Raw genomic sequence first — 13,785 nt, 5'->3', positions numbered from 1 at the left:
AAAATTAAGAATAAAAGGGTATAATTTTCTTTTCAATATTTCTAACTCTTTAATTTTTTTTGTTATAATTTTATAATAGTCTAATATCAATCTAAAAATAAAATAGATCAAAACTTAAAATAATAAAATAAAAAATCTTCATAAAAAAACATAAAATTACAAAACTCTAAACACACATTTTTGCACACTTCTCTTTTTTCATATTTAGGGTGTGTATAGTTGGGAGAATTATAAATAATTTTTAGAAATTTTAAGATAGGAATATCATATTTTTATTTTTGGTTTAAAATTTGAAAAATTATTCCCAAACAAATTTGATTTCAGAGAATCAAAATACTATCATTTCAATTTCTACTTTCCTCTTAAGTGTATTTGATTCCCATAAAAATAGAATTTGAATAACAAAGTAATACTTGAACCATACACCTTAAAGACTTTTAAAAATTTAAACACACACTTTTACTCGTTTTTAATTATAGAACTCTAAAACTCCATTGAGGTTTGGAGCACAACATCAGGTCCCTCATAGGAGTTAAAGGTGCATATTATTTCAATTAAAACAAATGTTAGAAATAAAAGACTAAACTGGAGAAAGGATTTGTGTATTATTGAGTATATTCAAGTTGTCTATTCAAGTTGTCTCGAATGATACAATATGAAAGGGTATTTATAGGTACTAAGAGAATCGTAATAATAAAGACATAATCTCCTATAATAAATATTCAGATATACTAAATAATACTAATTGATCCTAATTATATTCTGACATCCCCCCTCAAACTCAAGTGACAACTTGAGTTTGAAACTTATTTAAAACAACGAAATAAAGAGAAAAAACATAAACTGATAAAATGGATGCAGACGAAACTACCGGAAGGAAGCGCAGATGGAACTGCCGCTAGTCTGAAGGAAGCGCAGACGGAACTGCCGCTTGTCTGAAGGAAGCGCAGATGGAACTGCCGCTATCTGAAGGAAGTGCAGATGGAACTGCTGGAAAGAAACGCAGCCACAAGGAAACACAGACGAAATGCAGACGGAACTGTCACGAGAAAACGCAGACGGAACTGCCACGAGAGAATACAAACAGAACTGCCACAAGAGAACGCAGATGGAACTGCCACGAGAGAACGCAGATGGAACTGCCACGAGGGAACGCAGACGGAACTGCCACAAGTGAACGCAGACGGAACTGCCGAAAGAGAGCGAAAACTATATGATTTCTTCATGAGAATAAGTAAGCAGCGGATGACAATGGTGTTTGATCATTCGACTCGAAAAAATACAAGACAGAGAAAATAGGCTAGTCGGTGAGGTGAAAAAGCATCAAAGGAGTGACAAAAGGAAAAGATGAATGGCATAGAAAAAAAATGCAAAAACTACGGTGATTTCACCTCAAGGAAAACAACCTATCCTCTTCAAGGAGGATACCATGGCTCTGATACCATGTTAGAAACAAGAGACTAAACTGGAGAAATGATTTGTGTATTATTGAGTATATTCAAGTTGTCTATTCAAGTTGTCTCGAATGATACAATATGAAAGGGTATTTATAGGTACTAAGAGAATCGTAATAATAAAGACGTAATCTCCTATAATAAATATTCAGATATACTAAATAATACTAATTGATCCGAATTGATCCTAATTATATTCTGACAACAAATTTGAACAATCTAGCAATTATTTATCAAAGAACATGATCATTAAGGAATAACTAATCATATTAATACAATCATACTAATAACAATAACTAATCATTGAACAATCAAAAGCTATAGAATAGTTCAGTTATTTCACTTAAAAGGAAAAGTGGTAGTTCTTTTACATATCAACTTTTCATTTAAGAGACTTGCTATACATACAAGTTTTTTGGCATACAAATCTATACAAATCAGCTCAAGCCTAACAAAAACAACTCTCAATTTAAAGAGCGTGTAAACACGCGCTTCCTCAACTTTGAATAGCGCAAAATGAGAAACAGTTCTTTTTCAACGTTTGTATTCAACGTTCATCCTCATGCTCCTTCTCCTCCTTCTTCTTTGCATTCCTTTTCATTTTTCTTTGCATTCATTCTTCTTCTTTTTCACATTTTCATCCTCATCGTGGTTCTTTTTATTGTTGTTATTGTTGCTGCATTTTTTTCCTCCTCCTCTTTCTGTTGATTTTGTAACATTATGTATTTTTTTTCTTTGTTTGATTTTTTCTCCCAAGAAGAATTATAAGAAAATGAAATAAGAAGATGAAGAAGAAGAAGCAGTAGAAGATGAGAAGGAGGAAGAGGAAGAGTTTTGAATTATGCAGAACTTATCAGAATAAAAATACACCCAAATATCTTCGTGTTACATCCAAATTTGTTGTAAATACAGAAAAATATTTCCTCTAATGCTGCATTTTTTTTTCTTCTTCTTTTTTCCTTATTTCTTTCTTTCTTTTAGTTAAATGAATGTAAGTTCATCCTCTTCCAAGTAATTTTGCAGCATTATATGTTTCTTCTTCTTATTTGTTTGATTTTTTTGTTTTCATTCTTGTTAAGAGAGTAAAACAAGAAGAAACTTGAAAAGGTAAAACAAAAAAGAAAAGATGAATAAGAAAAAAGAAAAAAAAGATGGTGATGACGATAAAAAAAAAAGAAGAAGCAATAGAAGATGAGGAGGAGGAAGAGGAAGAGTTTTGAATTATGCAGAACTTGTCAGAATAAAAATACATCCAAATATCTTTGTGTTACACCCAAATATCTTCGTGTTACACCCAAATTTTGCCGCAAATACAGAAAAATATTTCCTCTAATGCTGCATTTTTTCTTCTTCTTTTTTTCTTATTTCTTTTTTTTCTTTTAGTTAAATGAATGTAAGTTCATCCTCTTCCAAGTAATTTTACAGCATTATGTGTTTCTTCTTCTTCTTTGTTTGATTTTTTTGTTTTTATTCTTGTTAAGAGAGTAAAACAAGAAGAAACTTGAGAAGGTAAAACAAAAAAAGAAAAGATGAATAAGAAAAAAAAGAAGAAGATGGTGATGATAAAAAAAGAAGCAGTAGAAGATGAGGAGGAAGAAGAGGAGGAGGAAGAGTTTTGAATTATGCAGAACTTATCATAATAAAAATACACCCAAATATCTCCGTGTTACACCCAAATTTGCTGCAAATACAGAAAAATATTTCCTCTAATGCTACATTTTTTTCTTCTGAATTGAACCACACCCGAGCAACTTGATTGGATTCAAAACAATAAAAGGAAGAGAAGAAATTCCAATGAAAAAAGAAGGAGGAAGAGGAAGAGGTAGTGTTGATGACGACGATAACTGTAAGAACCAAGACTAATTAATCTTCTAATTAAATAATTAAAATTGCCCAAAAATAGGATCCAAAAATTTAGGATGAGAATTAGAGGGTTTAAATATGATTTTTGGACTCAGTAGATTTTACTGAGAAAAACCGCGAATCGGCAGCCGAACCGGTCGAACCGATTTAAGTCTGTCCGATACTGTGTGAGAAAAATTAAAAACAGTAGAAAACCTTAGGAAAATATTTAAATTCGAAAACTGGGCGTTAATTTTAAAGGTTTGACCCAAAGTTGAGCCAAACGGGCTAAAAACGCCAACGGGTTGGACCGGACCCAAGTTGAGCCCAAGTCCAACATATATAAGTTCATTAAATGAACCCATCAGCACTTAGCAAACTTAAACACAACACCCACACCAGCTGAAAGCAAAAGAGGGAGAAGAGAGAAGAAACACTATTCATCATCATCTTCTCAAGCTCATAACTTGAGCTACGGAGCTCCGATCGTCGCACCGTTTGCGGCCATACGATCCTTGCGAAGAGCTCTACAAAACCCAGCCAAGAAACTGGTAAGAAAATCACGAAATCCCTCTCAGTTATTCCTTCCAAAATTTTGAAAATTTGGGACTTTGTGTTGAGTGAAATTTTGTGATTTTGGGTATTTAGGTACACTCTAGCACTTGGTTACTAGTGGGTTTTGCCCCAATCATCATTTATTAAGGTGAGCATACTTGATCTCTTGTGGTTTTGTGTATATATGAAACCCTAGGTTTGATTTATGGAATTTATGTAATTTCTAGCTTGAATTGGTGTTGTGTGGAGTATATTGGTGACTTAAATTGCTTGAAAGTGGACTTGGTGGCTGGACTTGTTGATCTTGGTTGAGAATTTGGTGAATTGAAGCTTGTTGGAGTTCAATTTTGGGATTTTGGTACATATTGAGAATCGGCCAAGGTATGGTTTCGGTTTCTTCTATGTAATATATAATATTTCTAGACACTTAGACTAGTGACTCATAGGATAGGATTGAATTAAATTGGTGGTTGGAATTGTTGTATTATGATGTATGATGAATTGATGATTTGGGTTGTTGATGAATTGCAATGTTGGTGTTGATAGCATGATATTGGAGATTGAGATTGAAATTGATTATAATGATTGTTGGTAAGGGTAAAATGATATTTGATTAATGTGTTGGTTGAGACATGAATGTATTATTATGTATTTGATAATGGGAATTGGTGATTGTATAAGGTGGAGTGGTGAATTGAGGTATGAAAAATGTGAAATTGATGTGTTTTGGGAGTTTGATGAGATTGTGGTTTAGTTTTGGTTGTGAAATTGGAAAATTTAGAATTTGTGAACTTTTGGTAAAACTGAAATTTTGATGAACTTCAATGAATCATATCTTGAGCTATTGTGCTTGAAATTCAATGTATTTTATATCAAATGAAAGATAATTGAACAAGCTTTAAAATAGTTTAAATTTTGTGGAAATCTGAAATTGGTAAAAGAAGATATGATTATTGAAAGTTTGGTGTCAAAATCTGAAATTCTGCAATGGTGCAGAATTTTGTGATTTCTGGTTTGTGTGCGCACGCACACCCCTGTGAGTTTTTAAACCTGTGCGCACGCACAGCCTTGTGCGTATGCATACACAGGGGAAGGCTTACTGATGGGAGAACTAGCACGCTCTGTGCTTACATATAACCAACGAAGTTCTGCAAGTTGTGCGCACGTACAACCCTGTGCGCACACACACGTTGGAAGGTGCATTCTGTTGAGGGAGTTCGCACGCCTTGTGCGAGCGAACAGAATTGAAAAATTTAACACCTGTGCATACACACACCTCTATACGTACACACACTTTTGAAAATCCTCCTGGGCGTGCGCACGCACACCCCTGTGCGAACGCACATGCCCTGTTTTTCAACTAAATTCTTGTTTTTAACTGTTTCACCTTCCCAACAAGCTTGTAACCTTCTCTGACACCATTTTAAGACTCTTTGGCTTATTTTCGGGTATCAAAACATGGGAAAGATCCTAGGAGATTTAATTTGGTATTACATTGAAAAGTTAGAGAATGGAGGCTTATGTTTCTAGTGTATTGAGGATGGCTTTGGTGGAGTGAGAAGGAAGAATGGCATATGAATTGAGAAACCGATGAGCTAATGAGTTCGGAATGGAAATATTGAATTGGCAGTGGTTGAGATGAGTCGAGGACTCGGAATAGAATGATGGATCCATGATATACTGAAAAATATTTTCTGAAAACTATTGAATTATTGTTTTATACTGAGATTATTGAGACGCTATGCGCCCGGCAGGGACGGTAGTTGGATCCCGCCTGTCGAGGTAGCGGCGGCGGCGTAAGGGCGGTGGTTCGTTCCGCTTGCATTGAGATGTGAGGTCCGTGGCAATAGTATCCCGCTCGAATCCCTTCGGATCACTAGAGTGTGCAAGCACAAAATCCTAGACGGTGTTCCGAGCACCATATCTTGGGGGTTCCCAATTATGATTCCGAAGGGCGACATCTCCATGGAGATGTGTCGGGTTGGTAGTTGAACCGACAATGTGATATCATAGCCAGTAGGACATACATTCATCATGTGCATCTTCTATCTGTTTGTATGCTTTGCCGACTTGAAATTGCTTGCCTAATTGTATAACATGCTTACTTGCCTATTTGAATTACTTGATATATATGTCTATACTTGTGTTTTACTTGCATTGATATTAATTATGTTTTCTACTGGGATTAAGGAGGCTCAGAAGGCGGTGGTGATGGGATCGCATGGAGGATAGGTTGGTGAAGGCTGTGGGACAGCGGAGAACTGTTAGATTAGAAAATTCTTTAAGTTAGATTACCCCTTTTTAAATATGTTAAGGTTGTTATGCTTTATTGTTCAAGTTATGTTTTAAGATGAATCTTGTGATGGATATGAAGTTATAGGATTGCCTCTGGCGTCCCGGAGTCTTATATCTTACATCACTGGGCACTGTTACTATATTGAGAACCTCCGGTTCTCATACCATATTCTGTTGTTGTTTTTCAGATGCAGGACGCAACTCACCTCGGTGAGTTGTTTCGATGGAGATAGAGCGGAGGATCCTGGATATATTTTGGAATCTTTTTGCTTATTTTGTTCATATCTCTCATATTTTGTTTTTACTTTTGCCTAGAGGCTTACGTTAAGAGAAAAATTTGTATAAGCTATTTTTAATTGTCAGGATTCTGTATTGTCTGTATATAGCTAGCCGGCTTAAACTTCGCGAGCCGTGGTTAGATCTTCATACTATTATACTCTTATATTTTCTAGAATATCTTACTTCTTCTATATATATATATTATGTGTATGAGATTAGAACTGTCATAACCTTTGATTAACATTTGCTTTACGACGCGAGATAAGGTTTAGGGTAATTAGGGTGTTACAATAACAAAACAGAAAAATAACGAAGAAGAAGAACGCACAGTAACAACAAGAAGAAGAAGAATGTGCAGTAACGGCATGAAGCGCGTGAATATAAATGACTTGTATGGAAAAAACGCTTATATGTGGAGAATAATTCTTCATTTAGTTATGCATGGGACTATTAAGATCCAATAGTTAGAAAAAAGGCTAATAATAGGATGTTCTACTCCACAACACAAAATTGCTCCAAACACCACAAAAAGTTACTGGAATAGCGACTGATTTAGCGACAGATGTATGTGATTGTTAAAACCTTAGTCGCTAAATTTAAAAATATTGATCAATTTCAGCCACTAACTGTTGACGACCGATTTTGTTGACCAATTTTCAACCAAAGCTACCAAACTAATATCAAACGATTTTTTAGTAACTTAAAAAATAAGTCGCAAAATGACGACCAACTCTTTAGTTGCAAAATGACGTCTAACGTTTCAATCGCGAAATTAGTCGCTAATTGGAAATCGATTTTTCAAATGTTAAATTTGTCTTTAACGGTAAAAGAAAACTCCTATTTTCGTTCTTAATAGCGACTACCTTTATGATGGCTAAATTGGTCGCAATGATTTCGATCACTAACAATAATTTCCTAAATTATTAATTTTTACTAAATTTCACATATACTATTCTTAAAGCGTAATTTACATATATAATTAAAATTCAACAAAATATAAAAACGATTAAATAGATTAATTAATTCACATAAATTCTAAAACATTCACAATGTCTACATATATAGTAAGCAAAAGTAATATTTATATAACTATTCACATCATTTAAATGTCTTAATTACTAACTAGTATTATGCTACAATAAATACAATCACTCTTCAGACGATTGTTTACCATCATCATCCTCTCCTGCATTTGTTTCTTCTCACTCTAATTGAGAAATTGAAATTTCAAAATTCAACTTTTTCCTCATCTGTTCCAGCAATCGGTTATTGAAATCAAATTCTTTTGCTGTCTTCTCCAACCTAGTTGTCAAGGCATTGAAATGCTTTGTGGTTGCATCAACTAAGAAGACCTGTAGACAGTATCATCATTTTGCATTAGTAGTGCTGTGCTGCTACTTAGATAAAGGCTAGTAATTGTTTGAATGATTGGAAATAGTGCAAAACAGAAGCTACAGTGAGATAGTAAATGATTTGAGTCAAACACAGTCACTGATATGGTAATACATAGCTACATATTTGTGTAATTTTTTTTTTTTAAAGGAAGGGATTGAGAGTATATATCTGATGGAGTCACAGAGAAGAAGATTTCGAGACTAGGAGTTTGTGAGGGCGTGTTACAAAATTACTTTTGAATTTTGGGTCTCAAATTGGACAAGTATTGCTAATAGATATATCTTTGAGCAACTAATATAAATTCAAGATCTTTACAACTATAGCTGTTCAAGAAATGGTTATTCATGTAGTGTTAGTAAAAATTAATAATATTTAAGATTTGAAAATGTACAACTACCTGATATTAAAAAGGTGATACAAAGTGTATAATTTATCTACTCCACCCTATTGTTTGTACATATTTAACCCGATTAATAATAAAATAAGTAATCCATATGCATACATCATACAACAAAGAAGAATTGAATACATACCCTAGGTGGATTTTGGTAGCACAAAAGATAAAAAGGAACGAAGAATCTAAATACACGAAAATGCAAATAAAGTTCATCAAAATGGTACTCAAAAGAATTCCAGTGTAATGAATTAATTTAGCAAACAAGTAACTTCATCTAGTCTTGTTTGTTACCCCTAGTCTCTGCTTGTAACTGTTCTCCTCTATTTGTTTTTATAGGGACAACTTTTGCTGGTGTTGAATGCTCAGATTGTGAGAACCGAATCAAAATTTGCATTAGGATAGTAACAACTCCCAAAGCAGCCATTGAAATTGTGAGACCTTTCCATGACATTAGTAGTGGAAAAAAGAGAACGAACTTCACAAATCCCACAAAAAGCAAAATATACCATGATATAACAACCTACACCAAAAGTTAAACTTGATTAGCAAAAAAACTCATTAGAAAACATGGTTCTGAGAAGCGGACCTAACCGGCCAGATCAACCGGATAAATTGGGAACTAGTTACCAAACTGGTTTGGTTAAGACAAAAATCGATTGGCAACGAACCAAAAAAATCGATCAAAAAACCAGTTAACTCGTCAAACTGACTTATTTTAGCAGTTAACCAATTTAAAATAATAAACTACAAAAAAAATCAATTTTTTCTAAAAGACATATATTTTATGCAATATATTATTTTATTTTATTCGATTCAACTCCGATTGAACCTCGTTGAACTTTTAAACCTTTGAATCTTTAATTCTACCGGTTTAATGACCAGTTCGGTTTTTAGAACATTGTTAGAGAACATAGAAGCCATGGAGGGGAAGGAAAAATTGGGAAGAGCTTGAAAAATAAATTGGATCACAAACAAACACTTACGGGGCAGAATTGAGTTTTTTGCTTTTGAGAATTTTGAAGAAAAATCTGCCAACTTATACTTTTCAAGATGCATTGTAGTTTTGCTCTAAAATTATTTTACTCCATACAATGAGATACAAGAAAAAGAAGATAAAAAAATGCAAAAGTCATACATATTGAGAGAGTATCTCACCAATAGAGACTTGATCGGTTTACCAGCATCATGAGATTCTTTGTCACTAAATTTATCTTCATATTTATGTTTGTCTAACAATGCATCCTGGTGTGCGCAATGGAGAAAAGACGGTGAGGGAAAAAGAATATAAAATAATTAAAAAAAGTCATAAAATGAAAATCTATAGACACAAAGCAAAACAATATATCAAAAAACTTTTGCAAAGGGTGTGTATGCACAAACTTCAGAAAAAATAAACTATTTACTCCTAATTGAATAAGAAAATCATGAAATACAAGGAACTTTTTGAAAGTATGCCTAGCAGATTCTTTATAATATACATAGAAATTATAAGATATCAAATTGAACCCACCTTAGCCACAAATACATCTCGACACCATTGAGCAACACCTTCATCATCCTTGGGTAATTCATTCATCAAATGTCGTTTAATATGAACATGCACCTAAAAAGGTAACAAGACTAGGCTTTTAATTGAGCAGGGCATTGGATACAAAAGATATTATTGAGTTATTGGCAATTCAAACAAAGGATCAGGATTTAGTTCCCTAACTTATAATTGGATGAGAGAAGCTTTTTCATTTGAGTAAAAGCCAGAAAAAGAAGGGATCAAGTCAATGGTGCAGTTGTTTCTAAATCTTGATTTTGATTGGCTTACCACTGAAGGTTCTCCCTTGAAGATTCTTAGCAATGTCGGAGGAGGTGAATTCTTAGGAATAGCTAGAGTTACATCATAAATGGCAGGAACAAAAGAACGCATATTGCTCACTGCTGAAACAAATCCCTGTAAAACAACATTGAATGTGTTATAATATAACATCCGAAGAAAAAAAGGGAAGCACCTCCAGCACAAAAATGCCTGATTGGCGCTTTCTTCACAGAATGTGTGTTTCGCTTAGGCGCCTTCCAGTCAGCATGCGAAAAAAAAAAAATACGAGGTGCCACTTGGCAAAACGATGGCACCTCAGTAAATAATTTGAAAAGGGAGACATTTTGGCAAAAAGTTTTAAAAATGGTGATATATTAGAACAAAATAACCCCTAAAAATCATGAAAAGAAAAAAAAAAAAAATACAAGATGCAAAAGAAAAAGGGAAAACAAGTGATTTCACCTTAGTTCTTGGAATCAAAACGTTTCTAGGAACAGGCAATCCAGTTGTGGTTGCATATTCCTGAGCAGCTAAAAGTTTGGCCTGTGTAAATCTTGTTCCTTCTACAAAGAGAGCCAACCAAAAGGGAAGAGGGTAATCCTGAAGTCGTTGTATGCCTGACTGAATTACAATATAACAAGCTCAACATAAGATGATCATAAAAAGAGAACAAGAAAACATTGAAAGACAAGAATATCTAATTTTGTGAGCATAAAGCATATATTTTAAGTAATTCATACCTTCAATGTGTTTTCATCTTTGGCCCAACTTCTCTCTAGAAAAAGATATTCAGCAAACCACATTGACCAACCAATCACCTTCATATATTTAATTTTCCGGTAGATTAACCATGGTAACAAATAGGGAAAATCATAACATGATATTATTCTAAAACGCTAACAATTGACAACAAGGAAAACATACATAAAATGTTGATGGTGTGCTACAATGAATTATATCTCACAAAAGGTTAAGTCGTTAAATAATGGTATATGGATGACTGTAATATCTACATGCACATTCTCATACATGAGTTACCATTTTCAAATTATGTTGAAATTTGATTTTAAATGGATGAGTGAGGAAACGAGGGGTTGAACTCTAAAACTAATTGGTCATATTGGGATTTGACATTATGTCACATCAAGCTAGACATTATGCAAATGTAGTTCATGCATGATAACAAAAATATAGAGTTAGTACTCATATTGGTCTCTAAAGTTATATTCGCACTTCAATCTGGTTTCCAAAGTTTCGGTTAACTCAATTTAGCCCCTCAACATAGAATTCGTGACTCACATTGGTCCCTAACCTTATTTTCGTCACAGAACAATTAATGATGTGCTGAGATGAACTTAAAACTGACACACTAAACTTCTTAATAGGTATTTAATGTGGTAATTGAAATTTCTTTTACCTCACTTTTCTCCCTCGAAACCTTTAAAACCTTAACCCTAATTTCACATAAGGGTTTTAAAGACTTAAACAGAAAATTGAAGTAACAATTTTAATTGCTACATCAGATAGCCATTAGGAAGTCTACCATGGCAGCCATCAATCTATCTCAATACGTCGTTAATAGTTCTATGAAGAAATCAGCCACAGGGACTAACGTAAGTCACGGATACCAAGTTAGGGACCAAATTGAGTAAATTAAACTTTGGGGACTAGATTGAGGTGCAAGTGTAACTTTAGAAACCAATTTGAGTATTAACTCAAAAAATATACCTGATCAGGTAAAAATAGATCATTTCATGAATTATCAATCCTTATAGTAGCTTGCCTCTTTTTTTAATTATTATTTCAAAGTCACAAGTCTAAATGAATCATACCGGAAGAAACTTTGATGACTTCTTCATCACAGCAAGGGCACTGCCAAGGCATCCAGATCGCTGTTGTATGTTCAATAATAAATAGTGATTCAAGCACAAATAAAATGTCAGTCATAAAATATATAAAGGATATGATATTTCACTATAAAGTATCACAAATGTAAAAATTGGGTTTAGATGTGCCTCTTTTTGTCCTAAGCAAGTCATGCTTAAACGTGTGAACATGTTAATGTGCTTGCAATGCTTGCATTGAAGATGTGAAAAACCCAAAAGTCATACTAAATAAGAAAATCACCTGAGCTAATATCCATCCAACAAGCCAATCAATATCACTTCTGTGATTGCATATGACAAGTGCATGCTCTTTACCTTGAAAATCATGACAAAAACAGAGGATGAGATTTTACTCCAGGAAATTTTGGCCCTTCAAAACAACCTTCTTTTACTTTCTAAAACAAACTCAACCATGCACACTAGAAGAAGAAAGAGGAAGAAAAGTTGAAATGGATTACACACCAAATGCATGGTACAAGAAACTTACCCATCTTGTTTATGATTTCTTGATCTGTGAATATTTGGAGCTGAAATAAGAAAGATCCAAATGAAAAAATTGATCATGCTAAATGCAAAATAGGAAATTTTAAACTGTGGTGAAATTCATGATGTTCAATATAAGATAACATCATATTTTTATCATTGTTGAAGGATGTGAAAAGTAAAATAGAGAGAGGCATTATGGTGATTTGGTGAATAAAAACCAACATAAACAATTATCTATTGAAAGGAGCAAGCAACAAAAGGAGCACTTTCAAGAATAGACTAATTCCTAGTCTTTTAGGTGCTCGATGCAGCAAATGATTTGAGAAAAGAACCATTAGCTTCAATTATGACTAAAAGTTTACCTAAGCATAAAATGTTTTCCTTTGACAAGGATAAGTCCCATTACATAATAAAGCAAACTCTCTCAATATTTTCGTATATGTGAAAACAAGTCTATCAAAGAGAGAAAGAACAATGAAAATCTCCGTGCTCTATTATTTGGCAGAATAAAGTAGAAACATTTAGTCTCTCACCAAATTTTTTTACTCCCTTCAAATCTTTTGTTATTGGTTAGACAACGTAGATTGAAGGAGAATAAAATCTGTCTAAAGTGAAGCAGAAAAGTAACTACAAAATGATAAAAATAGTGAAAAATAAAATAATTCATCTTCACTTTCTCTAACTACATGGATCACTGTTCTATAGTAGTAGTGTATGACATTAGAGTATTTTTTTTATATATAGACAAAAGAACATGTAATGTCTTTTTCTGAAATACCTACATTAATAGGAACCCAACATCTTTTGCAACAATTTCAAATCCATAACGGCATTGACAGTATAGAAACAGGCTACTGTAATTAAACAAATGATCATAATTTTTATTTCTGACCATTATTGTTACTGTAATCATGTAAAGAAACTGGCAAAATTGGATATTTTACATGATAAATTAAACACATCCTACAACATCCTCAACCTATGACACTCAGTTTTAATCAAACCTTATTTTCACAATTCTATTTAGCATCTTTTTAGTAGTAGGAAAAACCATAAGACCAGCTTTATATCTTAAGTAAGCAATTTCTAATGAAAATGTATGGTATAATTTTACATCATAACATAAAGGACTAGAATCTCAGAAATTTTGTAAAAAAAGATGTTCGTTGTAAGTCACAAATGCACAATATATCTAAATCTAATCTTACTAACTCTCATTCTTGGAAAAATGTATAGTTGACTATCAAGTTCAAAGGTTCTTAACTTCTTATAAGCTTACAAAAGCGAAGTAACATATTTCAATAAAAACTTAAAAATCCAATTTTACCTCATACAATCAAGATACTCCTGGCAAAATGTAAAAGAAAACTTTGAACTAGCAAATAATAA

General features: G+C 33.2%; 1 protein-coding gene across 3 annotated transcripts in view; it reads right to left on the bottom strand.

The window, feature by feature from the left end:
* LOC107625461 (1-acyl-sn-glycerol-3-phosphate acyltransferase 2-like) overlaps window positions 7,439-13,785 on the bottom strand; it is a 7,749-nt gene continuing 1,402 nt past the window's right edge. Inside the window, exons 3-12 of one of the 3 annotated variants that reach the window (XM_016328103.2) lie at window positions 12,398-12,437; window positions 12,152-12,225; window positions 11,857-11,916; window positions 10,765-10,842; window positions 10,487-10,645; window positions 10,034-10,159; window positions 9,728-9,820; window positions 9,373-9,459; window positions 8,509-8,737; window positions 7,439-7,777 (exon numbers count right to left, since the gene is read on the bottom strand). In XM_016328103.2, the coding sequence (XP_016183589.1) occupies window positions 7,764-7,777; window positions 8,509-8,737; window positions 9,373-9,459; window positions 9,728-9,820; window positions 10,034-10,159; window positions 10,487-10,645; window positions 10,765-10,842; window positions 11,857-11,916; window positions 12,152-12,225; window positions 12,398-12,437 (960 nt within the window). In that variant the 3' untranslated portion in view covers window positions 7,439-7,763. Of the gene's footprint in view, window positions 7,778-8,230; window positions 8,738-9,372; window positions 9,460-9,727; window positions 9,821-10,033; window positions 10,160-10,486; window positions 10,646-10,764; window positions 10,843-11,856; window positions 11,917-12,151; window positions 12,226-12,397; window positions 12,438-13,785 lie in introns of those variants that run through there. The other 2 variants (XM_016328102.2, XM_016328104.2) reach the window with 2 other exon arrangements.

The sequence above is a fragment of the Arachis ipaensis genome, chromosome B02 (genome assembly GCF_000816755.2).
Source record: "Arachis ipaensis cultivar K30076 chromosome B02, Araip1.1, whole genome shotgun sequence".
Lineage (NCBI taxonomy): Eukaryota > Viridiplantae > Streptophyta > Magnoliopsida > Fabales > Fabaceae > Arachis > Arachis ipaensis.
The sequence above is the reverse complement of the archived record's forward strand: the minus strand, read 5'-3'. Positions and strand labels throughout refer to the sequence as shown.